Source organism: Strigops habroptila, chromosome 5 (genome assembly GCF_004027225.2).
Source record: "Strigops habroptila isolate Jane chromosome 5, bStrHab1.2.pri, whole genome shotgun sequence".
NCBI lineage: Eukaryota > Metazoa > Chordata > Aves > Psittaciformes > Psittacidae > Strigops > Strigops habroptila.
In genome coordinates this window covers 12,950,544-12,978,345 of record NC_044281.2, presented here as the reverse complement: position 1 = coordinate 12,978,345, position 27,802 = coordinate 12,950,544, and the positions used below count along the sequence as shown (strand labels likewise).

At 42.5% G+C, this 27,802-nt stretch overlaps 1 protein-coding gene and 4 non-coding genes across 5 annotated transcripts; all 5 read right to left on the bottom strand.

Annotated features, from left to right (window-relative positions):
* Window positions 1-588: 588 nt before the first annotated feature.
* NOP58 (NOP58 ribonucleoprotein) lies at window positions 589-26,240 on the bottom strand. The gene is made up of 15 exons (XM_030485797.1): window positions 26,059-26,240; window positions 22,585-22,661; window positions 20,819-20,871; window positions 18,761-18,885; window positions 17,591-17,727; window positions 16,342-16,406; window positions 14,957-15,091; window positions 14,290-14,435; window positions 13,208-13,334; window positions 12,386-12,549; window positions 11,539-11,673; window positions 10,229-10,290; window positions 7,552-7,685; window positions 1,694-1,815; window positions 589-921 (listed from the first exon to the last, which is right to left on the bottom strand). Exons 1-15 carry the CDS (start codon window positions 26,101-26,103, stop codon window positions 868-870), a joined length of 1,581 nt encoding a protein of 526 aa, XP_030341657.1. The 5' UTR covers window positions 26,104-26,240; the 3' UTR covers window positions 589-867.
* On the bottom strand, window positions 12,959-13,044 carry LOC115609162. Its single transcript, XR_003991773.1, has one exon. It is a non-coding gene; the product is annotated as a small nucleolar RNA SNORD11 (small nucleolar RNA).
* On the bottom strand, window positions 14,105-14,188 carry LOC115609164. The gene has a single exon (XR_003991775.1). It is a non-coding gene; the product is annotated as a small nucleolar RNA SNORD11B (small nucleolar RNA).
* Window positions 15,691-15,778, bottom strand: LOC115609158. The gene has a single exon (XR_003991769.1). It is a non-coding gene; the product is annotated as a small nucleolar RNA SNORD70 (small nucleolar RNA).
* Window positions 20,457-20,545, bottom strand: LOC115609157. The gene has a single exon (XR_003991768.1). It is a non-coding gene; the product is annotated as a small nucleolar RNA SNORD70 (small nucleolar RNA).
* Window positions 26,241-27,802: the final 1,562 nt, after the last annotated feature.

The window sequence follows — 27,802 nt, the reverse complement described above, 5'->3', positions numbered from 1 at the left end:
AGCGCTTTAGTGTCTGCACTAAAGACCCTCATCCTACTTCATATGCATGTGTATCCCCTACAGAGAATGGCAGAAGTGGCAAATGAAATAAACACAGTTGTCTTCTCGTCTCCATTAGCAGATAGTTAAAGAAGTCATTTTGCCCTGGGCATTTTAAATTATTTTTTAATCAAGAGAAGAAATTTGCCACTATCACCACAGAAGGAATTCATAAGCCAACTGATGTTAGTTCTAAACACGCATCCAAATCTTGTCAGTCAGTACAGCAAAACCAAATTCTGTTTGAAAAATGATTATAAAAGCCTTTCTCAGGAGAACTACAGTGCAGACTCAGTAATGCAGCTCAGCTGTTCAGTGCATCTTTGATGCATTGATATTTGTAGATGACGCAGAGATATTTGTACCAATTTTATTGGTATTCCAAGAATAAGAATATTCCAACCTTTGAATTCTTTAGAGAATTCTGAAGACAACAGAACATTTACATGCTTAGGATTTCTCTTTGCTTAATATTAATTTAAAACAATAAATCTTAGAAATAGTCCTGACAATGGTTAGAAAACCAGCAAACAAGACAGAGGCATAAAATCTCCATAAAAATGTTTTTATTCCTTATCAGTGGAGACTGCATATGAAAAGAGGATCTACTGTGAACTTTTCAACAAAGGCAACTGCAAAATAAAACCAGCAATCCTCCTAAGTAGCAGAGACACCAGGGTATCCCGTTCCAGGGCAGAAGACAGCTATCCAATCCATCCCACTGCCCTCTTGCAACACAGCAAAGTTACAGTTTTCAGCAAGAGGCTAAAGAAATTGTCACAAAATGCTACTCTGAATCAGCTGTCCAATGTTCCTCCCTGTTCCTCGTCAGTCTTCATCGTCTTTCATTTTCTTCTTTTTCTTCTTCTTTTTCTCTGTATTCTGCAAACAAACAAATGTTGCTATGAACAAAGCATAATGGAAAAGCAAAGCAACACATGTAGCTAGGCAACAGAGCTCACACTCAAAGCATCACAGTAGCTGCCATGCTCAGCAAAGCACAACCCAAGAGATGTGCCCTTCCTTTACTGCTAAACACACTCGATGTTTACAGCACAGTGGGGCCAGTGGTCAAGGGCAGCTGTGGTCTCTGCTACACTGCTGGCAGCTCAGTCCTGTGGCCAGGCAGCATAGCTGTGCTAAACAATGGGGAGAAAATTAAACCCCATGTTAAGAACAGGATTTCAAAACTGAGCAATTAGTTTGGTTTGGCCCCATCCACTCTGCTGTTGCTAGAAGCCATCAAATGATGCTTCATCAATTCATCAGGGCAGGGAGCTTCATCGATTCAGAGGCAGGGAGCCTGTGCTCTCTGCAAGTCCTGAACACTAGACAGATGCCTGTGGATTGGCACCAGGGGACACCCTCCCGAGGAGAAAAAACGTAGAAAGAGAGAAGACTAAAGCTGGGGGTGAGCAAAGGAAAGGAGGGGAAACATGGAGGCATTAGTCACAAATTTCCCAGACCTTATTTCGTAATGCAAATCTTCTGGACGTCACAATGATGGATATTATGAAATATTACTAGATTAAAACTGTCTTTGCATACCATGGGTTATACAGGTAAGAACATTTCCCCTACCATCACCACTCCATATGTTTTGGAGAGAATCCATCCCCATAAGGGATCAGGTAGCTGCGCAATTCTGCCTTACCTCAACCGTGGGGCTGGTGGGGTGGTCCTCATTCAGTACTTCCCCCTCTTCAGCTTGCTTCTCCTTATCCTTTTTCTTTTTCTTCTTTTTGACAGGTTCACCATCTTCTACAGCTCTCTCTTCTGTACCACATAAGGAAGAAAAATTAAAGGCAGGTTGTCAGTTATTAAGACTGTAAAAAGCAAAAGGAAAAGGTTTCTATGAGATGTGAGAGGATGTAGTCATGACAGTAAGAAGGCAAAACACTGAATACCACACTGCCCTGTCTTTACATCTCTATACAACTGCTTTCCCTTCACATTGTCCTTTCCTGCATGACCACTCCCTGCTATAATCAAAATATACAACTACCTAAGACACAAGTGACAATGTTCAGACAGCACTATTCACATCTCCTGGTACAAACACCACTCCTGTATGCTGCTCTCAGAGTTTAAAACAAGCTTGCATGTTTTCATTTGTCTGTCAAATTACATTTAGCACTCTATCTGAAAAGAGATTGTCCACAGTTTGGCAAGTATTTTCACTTTTTCACCAGCATCACAAGAGCAGTGGAAGGACTCAAAAACCCACACTAGAAATATGTTCAGGCAGCAGTAGCTTGTTCACAACTTATTTCCCTATCTTGATGTTGGAAATTTGCTAAGCAGCAGAGCATTTTTCTTTACTGTTTAGACTGGCAAACACAAAGATCTCTTAATGCTGAGCTAACATAAAGCATTTAATGCAAAAGCAGGAACTCTTTCCTGTCCTGGAAGACAGGAATTGAATTATTTATATAAGCTGAGAGAAACATTAACCCAAGGAAAGATTTACTAATGCACTCTTATTTTTCAGAACTATTCGTCACCAGCTGGGCTATCTAATTACAGTGCTAAAGGCACTACGATTTACCACTCATTTTCCAGAATACACACCACAGTCTTAGGAATCTCTAGGTAAAGAAACCAAGCAGAAATGATTACCAAGCTGACAGCCTATGCAGTAGCCAGGCTGTTACTGGAGCATACCCAAGTTAAATTTATTTGCACAGCTGAGTCAGTGCTGGATACCAAGTTTCTCAGTATGCAGTACTCATGAGTAAGTTCATGACATAGCAACCAGTGTCCTTCAGTAGCTACAAAACCAAGATGCGGAAAGCAGTGGTGTTTGTGGTGTGTACCCCAGAAGTAATTTTCTCACTGTACTCCCCCCAAAAAACTGAATCAATTTAATTCTGAAGCACACTCACTCACCGCTTACAAGAAGAACACAAACAAAACCAGTGCAATTATAAAACCCCCAAAACACACAACCTCCTAACATCTTTATTGTACTTTGTCACAAGTTGAGTTCCTCAAGGCAGCAGAAGGATTATATGAGACAAAAAAAAATACACTTCAATCTTTGCCTCTAACATAAGCTTCAGACAAAAAAAATTGGCTTCAGGATAAAAAATTTCTAGACATGTCTACAGGAAAATACAGCCAGCTAACACATGCAGTTTTCTGACATTAAAAAACCATGCCAGAAGCAAAACAGCAAAGGATTCCAGATAAAGGAACTGGCAAATATAATTCTAAGTGGATTCTGCCATACACATCATTCACAGTGAACAGTGTGCAAGGCAAAGGCATTCGAAACACGTGTAAAAGAAGGTATCCTCACCTCCCTATGTATGACACAGGGAAATAAAAAGTAGCTGAAAAATAAGCATAAACTATGTTAAAGCCATACAATACCATAGGAGCCCATGCATCATATTTTGCTATGTGACGCATTTTCACTCAGCTGGATTGGTAAGCTGTGCATTTTCAAGCAAAGTGCTGGGTGGTAACCTTGGAAAAATAACTTCTTGTTATAACTCTACATGTCATCAAGTCTGACACACCAGGCAGTGGAACCTGTCACAATTTACAACCGCAGATGATGCACTGCACACTCATAGGCACTGTCACTTCTCACAGCTAGTAGCAGATGCCTTCCTGTAGATTTCAGTTGCTGCTTTCCAGCAAAGCTCATCACAAGGCTTCACATATTTGTACCTAGGCAGAATGAGGATAAAGGCTCCAGGGGTGCTGGTCTTTTCCCCCTGGGTGCAAAACTTCTAAGTCACTCAAGCCCAGTGGGGTTTCTTTGTGATACACAGCAGCTGACAAGAAAGCCAACAGCTCTCACTGTCATGCACCGAGGCACAGAAAACAGCACCAAGAGGAGCAGTTTGAGTGAAGGCCCTGTGCAGTGCTGGAGATCACCAGTGGGTTCCACTCACCCATTTTCTACCAGTTCTCTCTAAACTCTTCCACACTAGCCTGATGTACCCTCCCCTCCTCTGGATGATGCTCTGCATGCACAGAATCAAGTCGCACTGCTTGTCAATAAAGATGCTGTCATTTTGTCATTTAAGGCTTTGTGTCTTGCAGGGTTCACTCCATTTAAGATGATATTTCTCTTTTCAAGAAAGACCTTCCCAAATGACTAGCTGCTACTATATCCTGATGCTTACATGCAAGCTGAACGCTTCACTGGGGGCACTGGCTAGCCCTGTTGGTGGCATGCATTCATAGAATCATAGAATCATAGAATCGTAAGGGTTGGAAAGGACCTTAAGATCATCTAGTTCCAACCCCCCTGCCATGGGCAGGGACACCTTGCCCTAAACCACGTGGCTCAAGGCTCTGTCCAACCTGGCCTTGAACACCGCCAGGGATGGAGCATCCACAACCTCCCTGGGCAACCCATTCCAGTGCTTCACCACCCTCACTGTAAAGAACTTCTTCCTTATATCTAGTCTAAACTTCCCCTGTTTAAGTTTGAACCCATTACCCCTTGTCCTACCACTACAGTCCCTAAGGAAGAGTCCCTCCCCAGCATCCTTGTAGACCCCCTTCAGATACTGGAAGGCTGCTATGAGGTCTCCACGCAGCCTTCTCTTCTCCAGGCTGAACAGCCCCAACTCTCTCAGCCTGTCTTCACATGGGAGGTGCTCCAGCCCTCTTATCATCCTCGTGGCCGTCCTCTGGGCTTGCTCCAACAGCAACATGTCCTTTTTATGTTGAGGATACCAGAACTGTACGCAGTACTCCAAGTGGGGTCTCACAAGAGCAGAGTAGAGGGGCAGGATCACCTCCTTCGACCTGCTGGTCACACTTCTTTTGATGCAGCCCAGGATTCTGTATAACCACATTCAGCTTCTAAGACTGTAGTCGCAAAAATACCTGTCCTGTTTCCCTTCTCTCACCATTAAAACAGGTTTTAACAGACAACTCCTTAAGTGGATTATAACTTGTTTCAGGCACTATCCTTCCACTTGGTTTCTTTTTAGGTGTAAAAAGCTAAAGTGGTTTGAAGTCATGCCTCACCCCCTGCCACCAGTCCCTATCCGAAGTACTGCCATACATGCACTCCAAATAGGGAGAAAGAAAATGCTACACATCTCATCCTACAGTAACACTCACATTTAAGGACAGCACAGTTCAAAATATTGTCCCCCCCACAACAAATATTAAAGCAATAGTTTGACAAATCACTTTTCAGTGGCAACTTCCCAGCTTACTCCTGTGCCTCACCTTCCCCTCTTGTAATACAAAATGGATCAAAATTCATCTGGCTGAAGAATTCCTTTTTTTTCCTCTTCCTTCTGTTTTTCCACAACCCCCATTTATCATGCAGCTGCACAAACAGCACAGGGAAGGAGAAAGCAGAGACTTCTTTCACAACACTATGTCTGGATGTGTAACCTCTGACCAGGGAAAAGCTTAATAGGGCACTGCATCAAAAAGTATAGAGCCAAGAACACCAGAAATTAAAAGCTCATGCATATTCAAGTGACACGCAACATAAATCTTAATGCTGGGGCTTCCTCTGCACTCTTCTATGCATTATGGAACCTACTGAACCACTCAAACTTTCCAGACCACCGCCACACCCCCTCCAGCAGTCACACAAACTACACCAGAAAAGAGCAAGGCCATGGTCTGTATAGCAGGTGAAATCAATGCACTTTGCTGGGTGGCCAAATGCAAGAATTTGCAAACATAGGAGCAGTGCTATTTTAAAGGGTAAAGGAGGACAGGCTGAAGGGATTAGTTCTGCATACAGGTGATACGACATAAATAAGGTCTCTGAAAACACTTCTTTCATAGTCTGAAGCAACTGGCACAGTTAGTTCTAATGCCCAAGTACCCAAACAAAATGACCCAGTTGATATGAACAGCATCTACTGCTCAAATAATTTTTGGTACCTCAAGGATACCTGCTAAACTCCACGCAACCCCTACATCAGGAGGTATCAATGCTCAATAAAGCAAGGGAAGCAAGCACAAGCTGGTTGAAAAACAGATCTATAAACAAAAATATCCTCCTCGCTCCGTAAGAGAGAGGATGGAAATCAGTGTAATATTTTACCTGTGAGGAGCTCATGCTCGTGAGATGTCAACACACTTGCTTTGATAATGCAATGGAAGCCCAAGGGGACAATTCTGAGACTATAGTAAGGCAAATTAGTTCAAAAGATTATCAAAAGCAGTAGCTTTGAGAACACCCACGTTCTCCAAAAAGCAAACAGGCAATGTTCAAGCCTCAAGTACTCATATGTCCCTGTCTCATTGTGACAAGTACAAGAGAACAAGCTGGGGCACAGATCTCAGCTTCATAGCACAAAGGATTTTCCCTCCAGTTTAACTCTCAGCTAAATTTAGGTTCCTACAAGTTGCTCCATCATGTATACAGACACCATGGAACCAGTGTTTGGAAAGATCACAGCTCAGCATCAGCTGAGCATGAAGAGGTACAGAATCAGCATAACTACACTTTAGTGTAGGTTAGATATAAGGAAGAAGTTCTTTACAGTGAGGGCGGTGAATCACTGGAATGGGTTGCCCAAGGAAGTTGTGAATGCTCCATCCCTGGCAGTGGCCAAGGCCAGGTTGGATGGAGTCTTGGGTGACATGGTTTAGTGCGAGGTGTCCCTGCCCATGGCAGGGGGGTTGGAACTAGATGATCTTAAGGTCCTTTCCAACCCTAACTATTCTATGATACTCTAGAATACAGCAGCACAGAGAAGGGCAGAAAAAGGAGACTCCAACAGCTCTCTACCTGCTGCAGACACAGGTAGTTGGGAGTAGCTCACACTCAGATCTGGCTCAGGGTATCGCAGAAGTGACTTAAAGTCATCTTCCACCTCCCCCAAGTTACACACTGTGTACTCCACTATCATAGGAAGTATTAGGCCAGCCATTTAGAGGTGCTGAGTGCATTCTGGAGAGAAGGAAGAGAATGTTCCTTAAAATGAGCCATAGTATAATACCGTATTATTTTGAAGTTACAGTCCAGAATCTTCTTCACACAGTAACTTAGCCACAGAAAGAAGTAACAACTGTGGCCATAGCTCAGTTTTAGCTCTCCAGAAAATAACAATTGTTCATGTGTTACGTAAATTCAGACTGAAATTTCCAAGTGTCATTTCACATCAAATTCTGACATTCAATGTTTGTATGTTGAAACATGCCAGAAAACATTTCTATACAGAATGAAACAGTATTCTTCAAAGAAAATTGGGCAAGTTCTGCTTTTACAGAGAAGAGTTTTATGAATTCAAGATACTAAGGCCCACTAAAAATGAACCTACTAAGCAAGAAATTCTGCAAGAATAAGTGAAGTTTTGGCTTTAAATGTTCTTATATGCTTACACTGTTTAAAATCAGGCATTTTAAGTAAATCGACTGCAGTAAGGTATCAGTCCACAAAGGATTACCTTTCTTTTTTTAATACACTTATACCAAAGGAGAATAACCAGATACTGTGGCTGGCTGTAAGTGTTAAGCTCCACTGCACAATATACACAGCAACATACCAGCAGCACAGATGCAGGAACTAACCTTTCATATCTGCTTTGAACTTCTTTGCTTTCACAGCAACTTCTGTGTCCTGTTCTTCCACCTCCTGAATTTTGCGTTTCTTTGAAACAGCAGGAAGTGTAGAGTCACCAGACGGGTCAAATACTTTTACTTCGCTGTAATGAGAAAACAAGTCAGTTTAAGTATCAAAAAAGAAGAGCTAGACCCCAGGTAAGATCCTGCAGTTGAACATAAACTTTCCAACACAACCTCCCGAGAATACTACCAAATCAATCTTGCTTAGCTGACAAAAAGCATCTACAGGTAGTGAGGCTGTTTCTCCAATACATCAATAGTTCATCAGTAATCATTACTAGAGGAAATACCCCATGAAGTACAACTGTCTCATCTGAAAAGATGATGCCTGTTAAGCAAGTGTTTGGTTCTGATTTGTATCTGTTCAAGGTTCTACAGAGCACTTAAATCACCGATCAGATTGATCTCTGCTGCTGAAAGCCTTTCTAACATAGCTGCATGGCCACAAGCACATAGGTCTCCCCCCAGTTTTTTAAGTCCATATAAGCATACCCTAAGGGTAATATACATGCAGGATTAGAAGTAGCTTTACTTTTGCTTTTTTTGCACTGAATCTGCACCATTACATTTACAGGGCGCAATGCACAAGGCAGGGTGATGCTATAGCTCATCTCTCTATCACTTTTATCACCAACTTTATAGGACATTCAGGTATATAATCTGTGTCTGAAACCGCCTCTTCTCAAACATTGCATGCTCCTTTGTTCAGCCCCAATTCCTCTACAGGCTGCAAAGAACCAGCCATCCTGAAAGCCAGTGCTCTTTAGCTGGACCTTTTCAGGGGCGTCAATCATTTAACAGCTATGAAACAATTTTTCTTCTCATTCAGAACAGAATTCTTACTGAAAGAAAAAGGAGTTTTAAATCAGTAAGCCTGAACTATTCTCTCCCTAGTCACACACTGAGCATCTAAACTTCTCTGAAGTATTAATCTGAAGTAGCTACCTTGCACAGGTTACAAAAGCAACTGAGGCTAGTGACTAGACTGGGAAGCATGTGGTGATGCTAGCAGACATTACCATCAATTCATCCTCTAAGCATCAGGAACTATTCTTATGGGTATTAACACTGCACATGGCTTTACAGATATTGATTACACAGCTTTTTGCAAACAGTCTCTGCTTCAGTTTAAGCCAGGCAAGAGCCCACTGGCTTCCTTGTCATTGTCAAAATACTGCTGCTAATAAATAATTGAATAAACGAAACCGCAGTGAATAAATACACCAAAGATGGGTAAAATGCACTTTCTCACATCTTTTTTGGAAAGCATACTGAAATGTTTCACTTGAAGCTCATTTCTGAAAACTTCCTAGCAATTAACTTCTGTAATACTACTTTCAGTAGCTAATTCATACAGGATCCATAGTTCCAAACAAGACTAAGACATTCTTGCCAATCTCCTTAAAACACTACTTTAGCTCTTCAAACAGTCTCCATAAAGCAGCAGTACTGCCATTTTTGTACTACAAGGACAATTTGACAGGGACTGAGTTAGCTTCCCTTATAGGCAGCCAGACTAAGCCAAACAGCCAGGAATTATCTTCAGTCTCTCCCCCAAGCCCAGACACGTTTGCAAGGCACTTCTAACAGTAGAAACATGTCCTGGCAGGAATTCATGACTCTTCATTTCAAGAGGTCAAAAAACAGCATGTATGTTGTCTTCTCAACAACCTCCTCCCTAAGCTACTGCCTCTTTACACATCCTGATGCTTCATTTACTGACACTATCTTTTCAAAAGCTGCTCCAGAAATCACAGCCATCACTACTTTGAAATGCCTAGCATATGGAAACTAAAGTTACAGCTAGGCTTGAGAAAGATGTTTGGGGACTGCAGATGGAGACAACAGTGCTATTTTTTCAGAACTAGCACCCAGCCCTGGTTTTGGCAAGCACTTGCCCTCTCTACACCAAAGGTTCAGCAAAATAAGCAGGACAAGCTAGGCAAGAAGCCCGAAACCAAATTAAGCAAAAACTCCAGATGTCACAGCTCAGACTAATAATACCCTATTCAAATCCTTAGATGTTCAGCTGTTCCAGTTGCAATTTACAGTGTCACTTCGGGCACCAGAAACTGCTCTAACAGTGTCCAGGGTACAGACCCTATCGATTGCTCAAGATACTTATTACATACAAGACCTAAATAAGAAGATGAGGCTTCACTCAAAACAAATGTTTTGTTTATCATTTTTCTTTTTAAGAATAACATGACTAAGCAAGTCTCTAGGACAGCTTCCATGTCAAAAATTAATTCAAACCCTGATTTTCTCAAATTTAATTTATTCAGACTTGCATTAAATACAGCTGCTACATATTAACTCCCCAAACTATTTGGCTTTTTGGGCTGATGCTGATAGCATCTAAACATACTTGTTATCTGATGACGTCAGTAATTTACTATTAGAAAATCAGAACTGTTTCTCCAGTTCACTGGCTTTACCACAATTGTAAAATGTGGGAAAATGGAAATTCCCATTAGCAATGGGACTTGTCATCAGCGTTTAAGAGCACAGAAAATGCTTTCTGGATCTTAAGTCAACAGAGCCCGCAACCTAAAAGCCTCTCAGAAATAAAAACATGGAGAGTTATTTATACACAGCCAAGCTGAAAGGAAAAACTATTCACCTCTTGTTCTGATACTTGTCTGTCCTGGCCAAGGCTTTTCCAGTGCCACTTATTCTTCTTATCTACAAGAAAAATTTAGAAGTGAAAAACAAATTACTCATAATGAAAACAATTCCCAACGCAAGTTCTACAGCTCTTGAAAGAAATTAAAAAAAATCAAAGATAGACATATATTATTAGTCAGGCTCTTGTGTACCTGTATGAGTCTTATACCTGGGAGCATAACAGAGAGGTAACTGGGGTGAGAAAGGCATATGCCTTTCTAATACTGCTCTTCAAGAGCCTAATTCAATTAAAGGGCATCTAGTACTGGATCAAACATACCACAGCCACATGACATACAACATCACACCTCTAAAATCCCAAGATGAGCTTGAATTCGTGCACACTTTCTTTTTTTGCAAGGATAACTGCATGTCAGGGCAGGTATCACCCTATGTCTGGCATAAAGCTAACCTTAAAACCACAATACAAGCCCCAAACTGGATTTGAATCAAACTTGTACTTGTCAGGTGATCAGTTTGTGTTTTGGTATTAACATGTCTCCTTGACTGCGTTTTGATGTGAAATATCACCTCCCATGAAATGTTCAAGGAGGAGCAGGCAGGTTTTTCTGGATTCTTCTTTTTTTTGTTCTAGTGATGCCAGTACTACAGCATTAGTATCAGATCTTCTAGCTTGGAAGGCTGAACTCAGGCATTATTTGCAAGATCACATGCAGCAGGCATGTCACCTAAAAGAGGAAAGCGAACCTTATGTTCTCCCAGCATGCTGTGCCAATGGCAAGAGATGGAACAGCAGGTGTGCAGACAGGATATGCATTATGTTATGGGAGGGCAATGCAGCAATTTGCAGAATAACATCTTGCCTTACTCTTAAGGAGCTCTGTCTGTAGCTAAGCATCACCAGCATTCAGATTTTAGGGAACCATGGTGGAAAATGTGAAGGGGGAGAAAACCCAAATGTGATTTCTTCTAGGGTGAAGAGAAAGAAACTGTGAAGCAATAAACATATCTATAGAGATGTAGTAGAATGTAAAGGCATGATCTTGCTCATTTTGTTCAAAACCAAGATTTTTCAATATAATGTAAATGAAAACAGGCATGTAAACAAGAAAAACTGATATACAAATAAATGGATGCAGCTGGTTTACAAACCCTACTGCGCCAGCTAAGGTTGGGAGAAACTACAGCGTAAGAGTGACACTAGATTGCACAACTGAGTGAAAGGAAAAGACTCAAAAAGCAGCACGTCGGGAAAATCATACCATACAAGAACGTCAGCTTCTTGCAGCCCTGTGCTCGACTTACCCCTCTCTCTTCCAAAAGCCTCATCCTCGTCTCTACTTTTAGTCTGTTCTCAGCTCCCATTTCAGCACTGGTATTTTCTCCCAAGGCATCATAACGAATAGTCAAGGCAGTCTTAGCTGCCAGCATTCGAGAAATCTGGAAAAGCCAAGAAGAACATTAAATGCTAAAACTAAACATAAGGCAATGATTCACTCTGATCTGGAAACCATACCCACAAACAAAAGAACAAAGTAACCATTTACTAGCAGTGTTTAGTCCAAAAAAACAATCAGTACATCATTCTTTCAACACTGAAATGCTGTTAATGTAACACCTTATTTTCTTGATAAATAGAGGGAAACACCTGAGACAGCAAGTCTACATCCCACTTTACCCCAATCTTTAGATCAGGTTAGTTTGAGGTGTAATTTTCAGCTGGATAGCTTACTCCACAATTCAAACACATATTCATCCACCTGCATTGTAAGAGCCTAAGCTTTAAAAGCAAGCCACAAAAGTTACTAGCTTTAACACAAGTCTGATGTTCAAGCGAGACTAAAGCCTGCAGCAGCTTAGCTTACTATTCTGTAGAAGAAAGTAGTAACACACCTCTTGAGAAAGCCAGTGTTACATTATAACTCTGCAGGAATGCCTCTGTTATTACTCAGATGGACAATCCCATTCGCTCTTTTGAACAGGAATGAATGACATCCAGAGATTTGGGGGACAGTGGTATTTTCCACATAACCGTGAAGCAACACAATAAAGCAAGCCATGGAAAGAGCCTCAGTCTAAAGTTCAAGCCATCTCATCGACAGATATTCATGCTCTGGAAAAAGCCAAGCTGATAAACAATTCTGCAACTCACCTTTCCTTTGTTTTTGATATTGGTTTGTCCCACTAGGGAAGCATGATAGATAAGGCCAAATTTTGGTGTGTCCCGTTTAGTCTTCAGCGCTCTGAAGAGTGCCTTCTCAGCACCCAGTAACTGAACTGTTGAAGCTGGATGTTTTGCCAGATTCAAGAGGGAACCTAGAAGGAGGCAACACAGCAATAGTAATTTGTCAGAGGAGCAGCTAGAGCAGCAGGAGACTAGATTCCTGCACAATTCAAAAGCAGGAAGCTCAGAGCCATCTATTTCTATAAAAGCTGCTTCACATTCATTTCCTGAAGGACATGTAAAAGCCATTTCAGTCTTTCATGCTTTAACTAACTGTCTTGGTTTGATTTCAGCAAGAGGAAAGAAGGCTGACTCAATAAAACATATTCCACTGGAGTAGTGCCTGACAGTCTAGCAGCAAGAACACATCATCACAGAACTGCAGCATAGATAACTGAAATAAGGTTGCTACCTTAAGCCAGTCTGACTATAGAAGTCCAATGACAGTTTGTCAGCATTTTACCTCAGAAGTCACTGGACTATCAGCAGGAGGCTCAGTAAGTGTCTCAGAAGAGGTAGTGACTTAAGTTGCCCTCATATTCCAAAAAGAATTCGGGCCAACTAAGAACTCTGTCATCACAGACTACTACCAAGCTCATGCTGGTATTCTCAGATTCCTCAAGAGCTATCTTCCCCTCTTTACCATAAGATTGCATAATGCTTTTAGCTGACCAGCTCCTTGGTGAAAACCTCTGATGAAGTCATCTAAGCTTTATTTAATTTATTTATTAAGTCATCAGTGTAACCCACCTGCATGAGCAATGAGTCTTGCTCCAACCAGCTCGCCTACCATCACAGTGAGATTAGGAGCAATGGCCATCATCCTGTTCTTCAGGTAGTCATATAGCTGTGTCCGATACTCAGAGATTTCAATCACCTGGCACAGACAGAGTTTGGTTACAGGAATCAGTATTAGCTGACCAACAAATATTAAGAGCTAAATATATTGAAATGAGGAAGTGCTGGGAATTCCAACAGAGGAGACTGACAAAATGTAAACAGCCAACCAAGAGCCAGAGTTATAGAAAGCTTTACATAGGGCATACTCCCAAAGCAGAGTTCCATCCACAGAGTATACTGGATCTGTATTGCTTATTCCCTTATGCAACTTATTTTCTCAGCAAAGCTTCTGATAAAGGAGTTGACAACATGCCAAAGACAGCGAAGCAGAACAAAAATACTTAGTAAGGACATTTTCTTTAGGACAAAACCCTGGAACATTCAGGTTTCACATAAATCTTTGCCACCATTCTCTTGAAATGGGATAAATGCTCTTTACTCGTTCCATACAAATACACACAATTAGAATGCACATTAAAAAAAACCAGCCTGGTCTAGACCAAGAACAGGAACTCCTAACCCTGCCACTCCCTGGTAAAGTCACAAAGGGATCCGACTGGCACAACTAAAGTCAAAGGGAGTTCACACAGAATCCAGATGAAAGCAGGATAGGGCTCCTAATTCTTCTTGGGGCCTCGGTGCTCCACTTTTAACCCAGGGTTTATCACCTGGCTTCAAAAGTGACAGATTAAAGAGAGGCTATACAGTACCATTATCTCAATGACTTAAAAGCACAATGACGACACAATTCCTCCCGAAAGCAAGACTGCTACTTTCAGAAGACTTTGTACAGACATCAACAGTGTGAGATGGCTCAGATGAGGTAGTGACTGTGCACCCTCATGTCTGTACATCAGGAAAGCAACAATATAGGAATCATCACTGCCATCACAAGTGTGTTAACAATGCCCTGGGAAAATCTCTGCTTGGTAGAAGAGGCTCTAATCTGGCTGAAGAGGAGTTCTTATTGCTATTCACCCATTTGTACATACCTGATCACAGAGATGGATTATGTTGTTTATATCTTCTTCCGATACTTCTGTCCCCATGGAAATCTCAGCGGCAGCCTTCACATCCTCTTCGATCTCCTCTGGTAGGATGTCAGAAACATCAGAGGAGGCAAAATTGCTTCTGTCTCCTGTGGGGGACAGATGAAAGCATGTTTGTGCTGGGGGCGATACAAACTAGTAAGAAAAAAAAGCACAAACAGATGAAGATAAAAGGCCAAAATAAAAACAGTGAGTCAAGTCTGCCATCATCCTATTCCAAACTCCCAAAATATATGTCAGTGTTCTGACTTTATGTTTATACTAGATGAGAATGCTTGGAAATATTAAATTTGAAGCTAGAAAAAAAAGCCCTTACTCTGTAACACTGCAATTCACCTTTTCAGTAGCTGCTTGCTGCAAAATTTTCAGTCACAAGTTTACAAAGGAAGAATTCCAGGAAGCAGTCATTTACCACTGCCCAAACTTATGTAATTCTTCCTACAATTGAAGAAAAAGCTCCCTTAAAATCATAGGTCTCTCTCTGGACTGCAAACTTCATTATTAAAGAAATACAGGGTCATGACTAGCTGGACAAATGAGTTGCTGGTCTACAGATCAATGCCATTATAACATGCAACGTTCTCCAGGCTCATGCCTCCTTATTACTCACCAACTTTCCGCACACATTTACAATACGTTAGGTTATCTGTGATGATTTTGCCCAGTTCAGGGAAGTGCCAACCATACCATTCCCTACAGCGCATGATGTAGTTATTCAGTTCTTTGTCCAAGTCATCAAGAAGTGCTAAGAGAAAGAAAAATGTACTTTTTTGTTCTAAAAAGGTAATCTAAAAATGGAAAACTCTCAAATCAACAGATTTAAACAGTGTAAAGGGAGATAAACTGAACTATTTTATCCCATAAAGACTGCAGCACATGAGAAGTCTTTACTTTTCAGACAACTGCATAATCCCAAGCACAATTACATAGAAATATCAGAATTCCCATTAGAGTGGACTGAATGTTTCTTCACTGGGACTGCCTTGGACGGACTCCTTTAACAGCTGCAAAGCACATTCCCCTGGAAGGAAATCGGCCAGTTATTCTTCCTCTCATTCAGCCAAAGAGCTACATGCAACACTGATGCAGAACTTAGCCATCTAATAAACTATGGAAAAATGCTTCAATATTGAAAACCTGATATTGCATTCAATAACTTCATTTAAAAGACTGTATTAAGCCCTTTAGTTGCCTTTATAATACAAATATACCCAACACAAATCCAACAGGCTCACCATTTACCAGATACAACCAATTTGCAACATAAGAGTCCAACACTCACAGCATATATTACTACAGAGCCCTGAGGCTAAAATCTTCCCCGCTAACGCAATACCAATATTCCCATCTGTTGTCTCAGTGGTAGTGACGAAGGAACTGAATTAAATCATTAATTTCAGCTTAACTATGTTCCATCATTGACTACAGTCTGGGAATTAATATTCCAAACAAGGATTCCTCACCATTGCTTCACAGCAAGAATGCCGATTACAATGTGGGTATCTTCAAGGAAAAATGAGGAATAAGCTTTCTTAGTTGCATTTACAATTTCAGTCTGTTTTCCATTAAGAAAGTAAGGAGATGGAATGCAGCATTACACACTCTGGGTATTACATACCTAACATAAGAGCCTATTTATACATTGCCTCCTATGCGAGATACCACCAAAATGAAAGGTCAGAAAATCCTGTCCTGTGGGGCCATTCTCCCAACACTACTCAGAAGGGAGGCATGTTGGGAAGTGAAGCCCTCAGAGGACTAAACTAACACTGCATTTCAGGTATACTCTATGCTAAGAGTAAGTGGTCGCTAGCTTACTGTATTGCCCTAAAAATCTTCCTGCTTGTAGAAAACCCTATTAAGAAAACACACCAATGCCCAGTTTACTGAAACATGCTAGAAGGAAATTGATAGCAATACATTTCTGTAACCAATGTAAGAAGTCAGCTATACGAAGCCAAATCCATTAATAATTTAAGCTCTAAATATACTTACAAATTGCCTGGATAATCATGGTATCTACTTTGTCTGGGCTGAACTTCAACTTGTATCGGGAAAGGCTGAGGAGATAGAAATAAAGTTTCACCAGCATCCCGACATCCTGCTGCAGAGCACGTCCCACTTGTTCCTATTTTACATGAATATAGCTGTTCATACATTAATTCATAGCAGCTCAGTTTTATGCCACTGACTGCTCCCAGCTGTGGCCAGAAGCCACACTGACACAAGTTTCACAACAGCTCCAACATGTATACATGCACATATCCAATGACCAGGGTGAAAGGGAAAGTTAAGGCACTCTGAACCACGTGCAGCAGGCTGAACATGAGTGCTGTGGCAGGAAATTGGCTGTTGGCTTCTTTCTGCATGGTTCCCCACAAAAAGTATTTGTCAACAGCACTTCCAGTTCTGCAGTGGCTGGAGGCAATCCACAAAATTGTACCTACCCAGAACCAAATATCAAATACACTAATGTGAAGCAATAGAATAAACTTCCTGGAACAGACTCTCACTGTCTGAGAAAGCCCATTACCATCTGTCTTTAATGTACATTTAAGATTTCTCAGTATGCTATAGTAAAAGACATTTGATTTCAATGAGGATTTGCATCTTCAAAATCCTTTTTCAATATTAATGCCCATCTTCTAAGCAAACGCATCTATTTTTAAGGAATTAGCTATAGCAAAGTAGCTCTACAACTTGTCAATGGCTCATGGACAGGACAAGCTCAGGTCACAACATGGATTAATGCTCATGAATGAATGCTTGGCCCCATACTGATCCAACAACTTTGTATTTAACTACGGCTCCACTAAACCAAAGCAGAGATAGCAAGGTGGGAAGATCAACTCTGCCTTTTACATTTACATTATGTATTATATGGGTATTTATTCTGGCATAAATCAGCAAATCATGGTCTTCACCTTGTCTCTTGATGGCAATGGAGTTTTAAATGATCCGTCTGACTGCTACAGAACCATTTCAAACCAAATCTTAAAGTACATAACATGCAAAGGAAAGCTATCAACTCCAATTTAGGGTGAAAATGAAGCCTTTCCCTAAAGGGTAGGTGCAGAATGGAAAACTCCTCCTTTATAAAACAAGATTTCAGATATAAATGTGTCTTGACTTCAGAGTATGAGACCATGTCATACACCCAGAGACACTTCAAGCAGTACAGCATAACCAAGGTCACAGGAGCAGGGCAGGCATGCAGTGAAATAGAGCTGTTCTAGAAACTCACCTGTGTGCCAGGCCAAGACACATAGCTGCCATCTCTCGAGAAGGGAGGCCTGTAATAAGCCCTTCAATCTGTGAGCGAATTCCTCTCATCAGCTCTGTAACCATTGGGCTGTGTATACAACTCAAATTCAACTTGTCCTGCAGGATGGAAATCAATGGTCCAAAGTCAGGCACAACAGTGAAATTCCTCTAAAGCCCTTCTTCCAGAAGCCTTATCTCATTATAGCTGATTTTCCTGTGTTGTGATCCCACAACAGTTTGTTATCTTTGATGCTCACAGTAGCGATACCTGCAGTTTCCCACAGAGTAACAAATCCAGTTTGAAGAAGAGATTTATAAACAATATCCTATCTCTATGTAAACTGGAACTGAAGACTCAGTTCCAGATTTTGCAGTTTACTAGAAACAGTTTGGCCACAGAGAGAAAATTCAGAGGTAGAGGGTTGGGGGCTTTGGGTCTTTTTCAGAGAACAAAACTGAATAATTAGTTCAGAGTCCTTGGTATTATTCACTTTAACACAAAATCCTCCTCATTTTGTAGCCCACACCAGCCTCCTAACATAGCATGAGAAGGTTGTCGGAATAAAAATCACTGGAACAGGGACCAGCCAGACATGAGATGGGAATCTGGTATTTGACACCTAGGAGACACTGGAGACAGCAGTCCACCTCTACTGTACTTCATCTTTCCTATGGCAGGCAAAGGCTGAAGGATGTGCACAACTGCTTGTAGACTGAGGAAGGCAGAACAATGCGTACTCCCTCGCAAAAAGACAGTAAGTCATCATCCCACCATTGCTGCCTGTGTTAGTGATGAATAAGCATGTCTGCCTGGCTGGTTTTTCATTTGGTTTCTCTCCGCCTCTTTTTCTGGATGGGATCATTAGGGAAATTAATTTTTTAATCTGGTGGGTTTCTAAACAATATTTAAGAGACATCAAGCAAACCTGAACACCTCAGTGCACTTTTACCGTATCATTCACCTGTGTACTCAAGATGACATCTCCGTGTACATGCAGTACATATTTGATCATAAGATTTAGATATCTTCCACGAACACAGCACTGGCAGCGTAACCCATTGCTAATAATTGCAAAATCTCTGGAACCTGACTATAAGATTTCAGTAGCATGAGACACAAACAAGAAAGAATGGCAAAATCAGTTATCACCTTTATGACACCTCCAAGTTTGGCATCTGCTACAGCCAACTGTTCATGGGCATCTTTTGCCACTATCTTCTTAAGAATTTTCTTCAAGTTCTTGCTGAGCTTGCCTTCTACAAGAGCTGTGGATGCTGTGTAAAACAAAAAGACCAAGATGCAGTTTCTATCCCCTCCTAAAACCTGTAAAAATAGTACTCTTAACTTGGTATTTTTATTTTAACTGCCTGCAGTAGCTCTAGTCTGAGCTGCAATACTACTTCAACATGCACTGGCTAAAACTGAAATAGACGAAAATTATATACTTGCTCCTTTGGAGGCCCAAATCAAAACCCCTTCTCCCAGTTGCCTCTCATTTCTCCATGCGGTTTCAGTTCTATTTCTGTCAATTTTGTTTAAGGATCTCTACTAACAGTATGCCATATGCTTTAGATATATGTTTAACATTCTTGAAGGCAAGGCTATATGGGAACATTTTATGTATTATTTAATTAGCCAGCCATTTATCCAGGTCCCTTAGTCAGCAACCATGATATCCTAAATTAAGGAATGGCTTACTTGTATCTGACGATGACAACAACGTACCATCTAAAGCCCAACAAAGAATGATGCCAAACACACTGACTGGGCAGTCAGTCAGACACTCACCCTTTTAACAGAGCACGTAAAGTGAAGAATTTTAAAAGGACATTCTTCATTCTCAAGTATTAATAGATGTGTAAAAGCTTTACAATCCCACACAATATATTTTAAGCAGGCACTTAAACTCTCTTTGTGGGTCAGCTCTGTGCTCTGCTGAACTTCTGTGATTGATGCAACATCTTCATCACAGAGAAGAAGCCAGAGATTTTTTATTTCCAGAACCTTAATGAAATGTAAGATTAAAATCTAAGTGCTGTGCCAAGTTCCCTTTCAACCTTCCTACAACGAAGGTAAGTTTCCACCTTTCAAGCTGGCCGGTAGCTCCTAACCCACTTAAGACAACCACATACACAGTCATCCCTTCAAGATAAATGTGACATACGTAGTCTGTATAATCTTTCCAATTTCACAGCTAAATAAACCTGAAGCAAAGTAGCAGTAGCTTTTGTTGGGGATTTTGTTTGTTTAGTTTTACTTCTATTTATTTGTGGGGGGGGAGGATTTTTATTTTTGCTTGGGTGTGGGTTTGGTGGGGTTTTGTGGCAGTTGCTTGGTTGGGGTTTTTTGGGGGTGTGTGTATTTTGTTTTGTTTTAAATCAGCTGAACTACATATGATCTGAATCCAAATCTATGCAAAAGCAACATAATCCAAAAAATCTGCCATTCCAAGGAGAGGAATATATAGAGCAGCTTCAATCTCAGTTGTTTCACTTGCATCTTATGTATGATGGTACTGTCTCCAGACTATGAAGAATATGAAGATCCATTCTTCACTCGTAAATGTGACCTGGAACATCCACCTACTCATACAGCACATTCAGCAGTAATAGTCACACCATTTCTGAAATATTAGCTAGAACTTTAATACTTTCTGTTCAAACTAGTCCACAGCATTAAGTATTCAAGGGCTGAATTAGTAAAAATTACTGAATATAAGGCTATTTTGTTTAAACATCTGAATTTCTTTTAAGTATAATACAGGCATTTTTTTAGGCTGAAAAACACAGGCATGATATTTGTCCATAAATCAAGGGCAGTTGGAACAACATATGTACTCTGATATGTGTCTGTTGTCTCAGTGGTAGTGACGAAATGTTGACTCAAATCAGTTGTATTCAGCTTCAACAAGAATCCATCACTGACAACAGGCTACATATATCAGTCAAAACCTTCTAATTGGTGATTAGTGAGCTGCTTGGGAAATAAGCATGGTAGGAAAAAACTAAGACCTCATTACATCTCTGCTGCACTATAGACTGGATGGATGACCTCATACAACAACAAAACCAGTTGACTGAAAAACCTGTAATTCAAAATTAAGCAAAGAAACAGAGCAGAGACAGAGGTAAGTAATGAGTGAACTAATGCATGACAGGGATTATTTCTTCTTTTTATTTTTTTTTAAGAATGGTGTTACTCACTTACCAGCAAGTGCTTCTGTTGTGTCCTGAAATTTTTCAAAGTGTTTCAGCTTCACTCTACAGAAGAAAAATACAAGTATGTGAACAAATGTACATAAACTAAATGCTAGAACCATTTTACTTTTCTTCTGCCTCTGATATTATAGTTCTTCTCTTCTCCCTAAGACTGCAAGAGAGCAGAGATCGATATTGTGTTCCTCAAAAAGAAGGAAGAGCATGGAACCTGCTGATTAAGTTTGAGTCTAATGTGAGTTTTTAGCTGGGTCTCTCAAATTTTATTTAGGAAAAAAAAAAAAAGAAAAAAAAAAGAAAATTTTTATATAATACTTCTAGGACAAACATAATCAGAAACCCTAGTCCCCTATCTGCTTTGTAGTTCATATTTAAAGACAGACATCATCCATTTAAATTTCAACACTGCACCCTGATTAACTAGGTGTCACTGCTGATTGACTGATGATAGCATCTTCCCACTCATCTTCAAAAGGAAACCTTCTGCCTCTGTGGAATGCATAGCCTGCACAGCTCAGATTTAACATGCATCTTCAAAGACTTTAAAACTGAACTGATGAATCCTCAAATACTCCCCTGTAATTAGATGTTAGAATACAAGTTCTGAGATGAGCTTAAAACAAACAACAAAAATTCTTCCATGCCCAAACTGCTGACCAGAGCCAAAAATGATATGGACAGTGTTTTAACCAACTGTGTCAGACCTTTGCACCCAGCTTCCCTCTCCCCCTCACAGAGTCTGTGGTGTTGATATCTAGAATTGCAGTTAAGAAGCTATCTCAATCCAGTAAATTCCTTGTCAGGGACAGGCATTTGACTAATCCAGTTCTGATTAACCACTGCTCTTTGTGAATCAAGTATCTGCAAAAGAAGCAAGGTCAAAGATAAAGCTAAATGCTTGAGTTAAGCATTCACAGAGCCCAACAGAAGCTCCAGGCTTACACAGAGCCTTTTCAGAAAGGCAGGAGAGAAATTAATTACTTTTATCAAAGTAGAGATATATTAAAGAGACACATCCTGTCTAGCAAGTGGCCAAGATGATGTTTCCAAGAGAAGATTAACACTACAAACAGGTAGATGAGAGATATTCTGGCCTCTCCTCTAAATACTGTTAAGAGAACAGGATAAATCCAAATCAAAAGGCATAGCTTGTTCAAAGGTATCTGTTATAACCAAAGCTGGTTAGAAATCTTCCAATAAAAACACCCTAGACAGACTTGGAAAGAATCCACAGTTGTCCCCAGCTTTAGGGCAATTTGCTAGAAAGGTCAGCTTAGCCAGTGGACACTGCAATCCCTCTGCACCTAGGCAGTGGTGCTAACACTCAGCGATGGCACAGGCACAGCACTAACTCTCAACTCTCAGTGATTCACATGCTATTGGTTTCAAATGGATTAAACCTCTTAAGAATTTCCTGTGAGCATAAAACCCGGTCATTTCAGCCAGTTCCAGCATTACAAGCTTGGATGTTCTTGTCAAAGCATCCAGATCTCCTTAAAATATTGTTCAATTTTGTGCTTCAGGGACACATGGTAATGACTTCTGCAGCTTAATGACACTGCAATGAAAAAAACCTATTTCTTTCACTTTGATATTTCTCTTTAATTTTCTCTGAACATTATAATTGTTCATAGCTTTTAGGTTTAACAATACTGAAAAATAAAATCAATACTTCTTCTTGAACCTCAAATATGCATAACTACAGACATCCACGTCCTTCCAAAAGCCAGGCTGCTATTCCCACATAAAGCTGCTTACATTTTGTTTGCTTTTTCAGGAGTTTCAAATTCTTTCCATAAGCTGTCAACTTCTTGAAGCTTTTTCTCATTCAGAACCTGTAGAAGAAAAAAAAAATATATATATATTTAAAGCACTTCCGATCAGCTTTCAGCCCTGCATTTTAGCAGAGATGACCTGATTTACAGTGTATCAAACCACAGGAAGATAATACTGAAGAAGTTGTCAAACTCTGTTTTGGTGATCTCTAGTTTCATTATTCTCTCACAGCAGCTTTATCCTACTAATATACACACAGTATTACAGTGTTTTTACTTTCAACTGAATTACAGAAGTTGCTCAATAATGGCTGGGTCCTTCTGAACCTGCACATTCAGACAAAACCCTCTCCTTGTTTATCAGAACTGGGCTTGCTTCATCTCCTCTAAAGGACTCATTCACAACCCCAGTGACCCAAAACCCATCCTGCCACTGCTTTGGGAAGACACAAACATGTCTGGGGCACCTAATAAGAAAGATCCCACAAGCTATTTTCATTAATCTGAGCTAACCCAAGGAAGAAAGAGAACATCTCTATAAAGACTTCACACCACAGCTCGCTCATCAACTGAGCCAAGAATTATCTAAGAGGCAGCAATGGCTTAATCCCATTTCTGTACCCAGGGGATCCCCCTCTGTTTTTAAACAGCACAAGATCAACAACGGCACCCCTAAAGCCTACATACACTTAAAAAACCCCGCAGAGTGTACTGCAAATTCCTAGAAAAGTGCTCAGGGGACAGTACAGTCGAGATCTTTATAACATCATGTTCTTTACACCTCACTCAAAAACCTGGTGGTTTTGTCCACACAACGCAAGTGCAACACAATTGCAACTTCACTCAGTGCAGTGCAGAAATCATTCTTGGGACTGTGAGATCTTTTCTCCCTTGCAGATTTTTGAACTCCAGTCAAAGGAGGTTGTTTCTTTTAAATTCAATCAGTAGCTGAGCAAATAAACATTGTAACTCATTTCCCACAGGACTCTGAGAAACATAAAAACCTTGGGGCAACTCTTCCTTTCCTCAGCCTGCTGATTCTTTCCTCCAATTCATCTTTCGTAGCCCAAGGCTTATAGAATTTTCAGCCTCTACTAACATACACGGTGCATAGAGAAAAATAAAGGCAGAGACTGCTAAATCAAGGTTAGTATATAGAAATTCCACCCTATGGGTATTCTGTGTCCTGAAAGATTGCAAGACTCATTGGAAAAAGTCTTCCAAGATCTAGAACATAGCTATGCCCCATTTGCCCTTACTATTTAGACTGTTTGCTCCTCTGTTGGGAGCAACACTTACAAGGGAATATCCGAGACCTACACAGCTTGCAGAGGACAACAGTTCTTGAGCACAAAGGCATAAAGGCAGATGTTGCGATGGCAATGGACACCTGTAGGCACTGCTGAAAAGGGAAGTAGGTGACCATGATTGTCTCCCAAAATTCAGAAGCACAAATCCTGAACAACCCTCATCTAAAAAACCACCAAACAAAAAAAACAGCCAACCCTTTTTGCCCCCAAAAGAACCAGCAGGGATAATCCGCAGAGACTGCTTTAAAAAGAAAAAAAACCCTAAACTCTGCAGGGAATATTCTGATACAGAATGAACATGCAAGTGCAACAATGACAAGGAGTTTGCAGCTGAACAGCTACTATGTCTAGGAAAAGAAAGCTATGTGACTGAAAGCCTTGCCCAGCAGATGTGCACTGTGGCTTGCCACATCTGGCTTCGGCAGCTGCAAACAGCATCAGCATAGAAAACCAAAGTCTGTCTCAAAACATACTTTAATAACATACTACTACTGCTCCGTTGCAGCAGACGGCTTTCACCTCTCTCCCATTCCAGCCCAGGCTCCATTTGGAGTCAGCCCGCTGTCTTTCCGAGGGTGTAGGTGTTCGGAGCCTGCCTCTAACACTGCTCCTTGGTGGCTGGTGCCCTCTAGCCGCTCTGCACACACATCACAGCCAGACCCACGCCCCAGCCCGCGGCACCTGCAGTGGAGTGTGGCAGCACCGCTGCAGCCACACTGCTTCACCCCTCTTCACCCCGCTCCTCCTACCTTTGCTTTATGACTACCCTGCTGTCAGAATGCAAAATATGGGTTATTTTCAGCCCCTCCTGGCTCCTCTAAAAGGCCTTGGCTCACTGCAGAGGCTTCAGCTTGTTCAAGAGGGGGTTTCTTTGTTTGTTGGTTTTGCATTTGGACGTTTTTTTAGTAAATTGGAAGATGCAGGATATTAGCCACTGTGAACATCCAGTGACAAAATCTTCAGGGAGACTACTGTATGTGTTAGCTCCCCAGGTACTGGATAGGAGGAGGGGACAGAACAAAAGCTATCTGCTTTAACCATTTCTGTCTTCTCCCTGAGGCTTACATCTTGAAATCTTCCCTGCCTGAATTGCACTGCCGCACTGCAATGAGGAGGAAAAGTTTCAGGGCAGATGAAGTAAATATAGTGCTCTGTAGAGCACCCATGGAGTTCTGCAGCAGGCTAGGGCAAAAGAAACCAGTGCCTCACTCTCTTTGCACCTGCACTTACATTCACACAAACTAAACCCAGAAAAAAACGCTAAGCTGGTGGGGAGAAATGCAAGTGTTATGATGAGACTCTACAAACAAGCTGGTGGAACTGTAGAGGAATCAACACTTCAAGCAAGAGAGCAAGAGAACAGGCCAGAAGGGAGCACAGCACTGCAGCCACTCTAGTTTAGACTTGTTCAAACCACCGTGAAAGCGCAGCCTTTGAGCCACCTCACCAGGAGGCCGCCAGAGCTGGGCGAAGGAAGTCACACTACACATGACACCTGCACCCATACTCAGCCAGGCGATGAGACCCGCTTTTGGAAACGTACTCAGGCCGAGACACCTGCACACCCGTTTGGAAACGCGCCGCTGTCTCCCACACACCCTTTCCTGCATCCCATAGCTTTTGCTAGAACAACAGCCATGCAGACACAGCTAGGGACAGACAGTGCTGCATCCATGCCCAAACAGGGATACGGCCAGACTCCCAAAGGGGCACACGTGCACACCCTCCTACCCAACCCACCCCTACGGCTGGGAGGCAACGAGCGCCATGCCATGGGTGATGCTCGGCAGAACCACCGAGAGCAAGGGAGCAAACCCTTCTTCTTTCCTTCCTCCCCACAAGCACCTTCGGGCCCCAGCACAGCCCCTTCCCCACACCCCTCTCACAACACGGTCTCCATGCTCCTCCTCCCCGCTCCCCCGACTCCTGCCCGGCCCCAGAGGTACCACACGGGGAAGCTCCCTGAGGAGCGGCCCGGCACTGGGACACTGACCCCGGCCGCGCTTCCCCCGCAAGCCCCGCACACTCCCCCCTACACCCTCACTCAACCTTCACCCCAGGACAGCCGCCCGCTCCCCGCGCTGAGGCCCGCGGCCGGGCGAGCGGCCCGGCACCCTGCTGGCCCTCCGCACCGCGCCGTGCCTCACCTTGAAGATGGCGTAGCCCGCGGCAGTCTCGAACAGCACCAACATAGCGGCGGCAACGGGGACCGGGGGTATTGGCGGGGGGGGGGGGGTAACCGGGACGGGACGCAGCCACGTGCGCCCGCGAACGGGTCCCCCGGTCAACCGCGCGCGCGCGCCGGAAAGGGAAATAAGGGCTCGCGGAAGTGAGCGCAGCCGGAGGCGGAGGGGGGGAACGGAGGGGCCGCCTTCCCTGCGCGCTCTCGCGAGCCACGTGGCGGGCGGCGGGAGCGCGCGCGCGCGCGCGCGGCGGGATGGGGCGGGGCACGTGCTGCGCCGTTACGCTGCCGTTAGCGCCCGCCCCGCGCTGCGGCCGTTACCGCCCGCCTTGGTGAAGGTGCGAGTCTCCTGGTGTGTAAAACCTCCCTGTAAGCGCTGGGGAGGCTGCCCGGGGGCTCCGGAGCAGTCCGCCAGTGTGAGGGGCCAGCCCGGCCGCTGGGTATTGAGTGTACTTGCGGCAGCCGTTCATCAGCTCCTGCGTCCTCAGCAGCAGCGGGCTCTGCCCGGCGCCTCTCGGGCACTGCCGGTGCAGTAGCCGCTGGCGGGGATGGCCGCTGGGGTAGAAACGGGCTTGTGATCAAGGGCTCGGATGCCCATTGCGGTGGATTGGGTTTCCCGAGTGAACCTTGGGGCTGGTGACCCCAAACCGGAGCTGCATCGAGGCATCCAGCCCACCTGCAGCGCCCGGGTTCAGCCGGCACCCCCGGCCCTCTCCGCGCACCGGGTTGGGTCTCCCGTCTGCTCTGCTGCTCTTCCTCTTCAGGCTTGTTCCCAAGGCCTTGCCTGAAGTTCTTCGTACAGATATAACTTTTTTCCAAGAAGAACTTATTGCGTGTAAATACAGTTGTGTGCATTTAAAAGGGTTGCTTCCTTAAGAGAAGTGCCAAGCTACATGCATTTAAACAATAAATTTTAAAGGCTGCTTATTTCCCCACAGTGCTGCAGTGTCCCCAGGATGTCCCCACAGTGCCCCCACACATTGCTGTGTGGGGAAGGCAGAGGCCAGGGGCGTCCAAAGCTATCCATGTGTGCCACCTACTGTCTTGGCAAAGAGCATCTTTGTGTGTGCTGCTGCCTCTGACCTACTTCTGTGCCTGGATATGGGCCCTACTGAATAGCCGAAAAGCTGCATTTTAGTAGGGTACAAGTGAAAAGCTCCAGCCTTTGCCATTATAAATTCCCACTTATTTCACATTGAAGGTTACCTGTACTGAAAATAAAGAGTTTTTCCTGGCCGCACTAAGAGAGGCTCAAAGCAATGCTTGGGCTAGATTTATACCAGACATTCATTGCTGCATTTTATGCAACCATCCGTATGAGTCAGCACGCCTTCATTTCCTCTCCTGCTTCTTGTGAAAGGAATAAGCCAATAGTCAGAGAAATCTGGGCATTCACATTATTCTTAAGATTATTTTTTTTTTTAAAGGGAAAGACTTTGGTGCTTTAGATAATGTAACCAATTTTTTTTAAGTTCTAAAACCAGTAATATTGCCTAATAAATGATGTTCAACTCGAAAGAGAATTTCCAGTTTCCCCCTTGCTTTAAAGTACTGGTTCTGCTGTCTTAAGGGGCGTACTGCTACTGTGAGGAGCAAATTTTAAGAGTAAATCTTAGTTATCTGACTTAGAACACTATAGTCATCCTGTTTGCCAGCACTGTGTGGTCTCAAGCTAATATGTTTGGATTACGAGATTACAAATTGTTCTT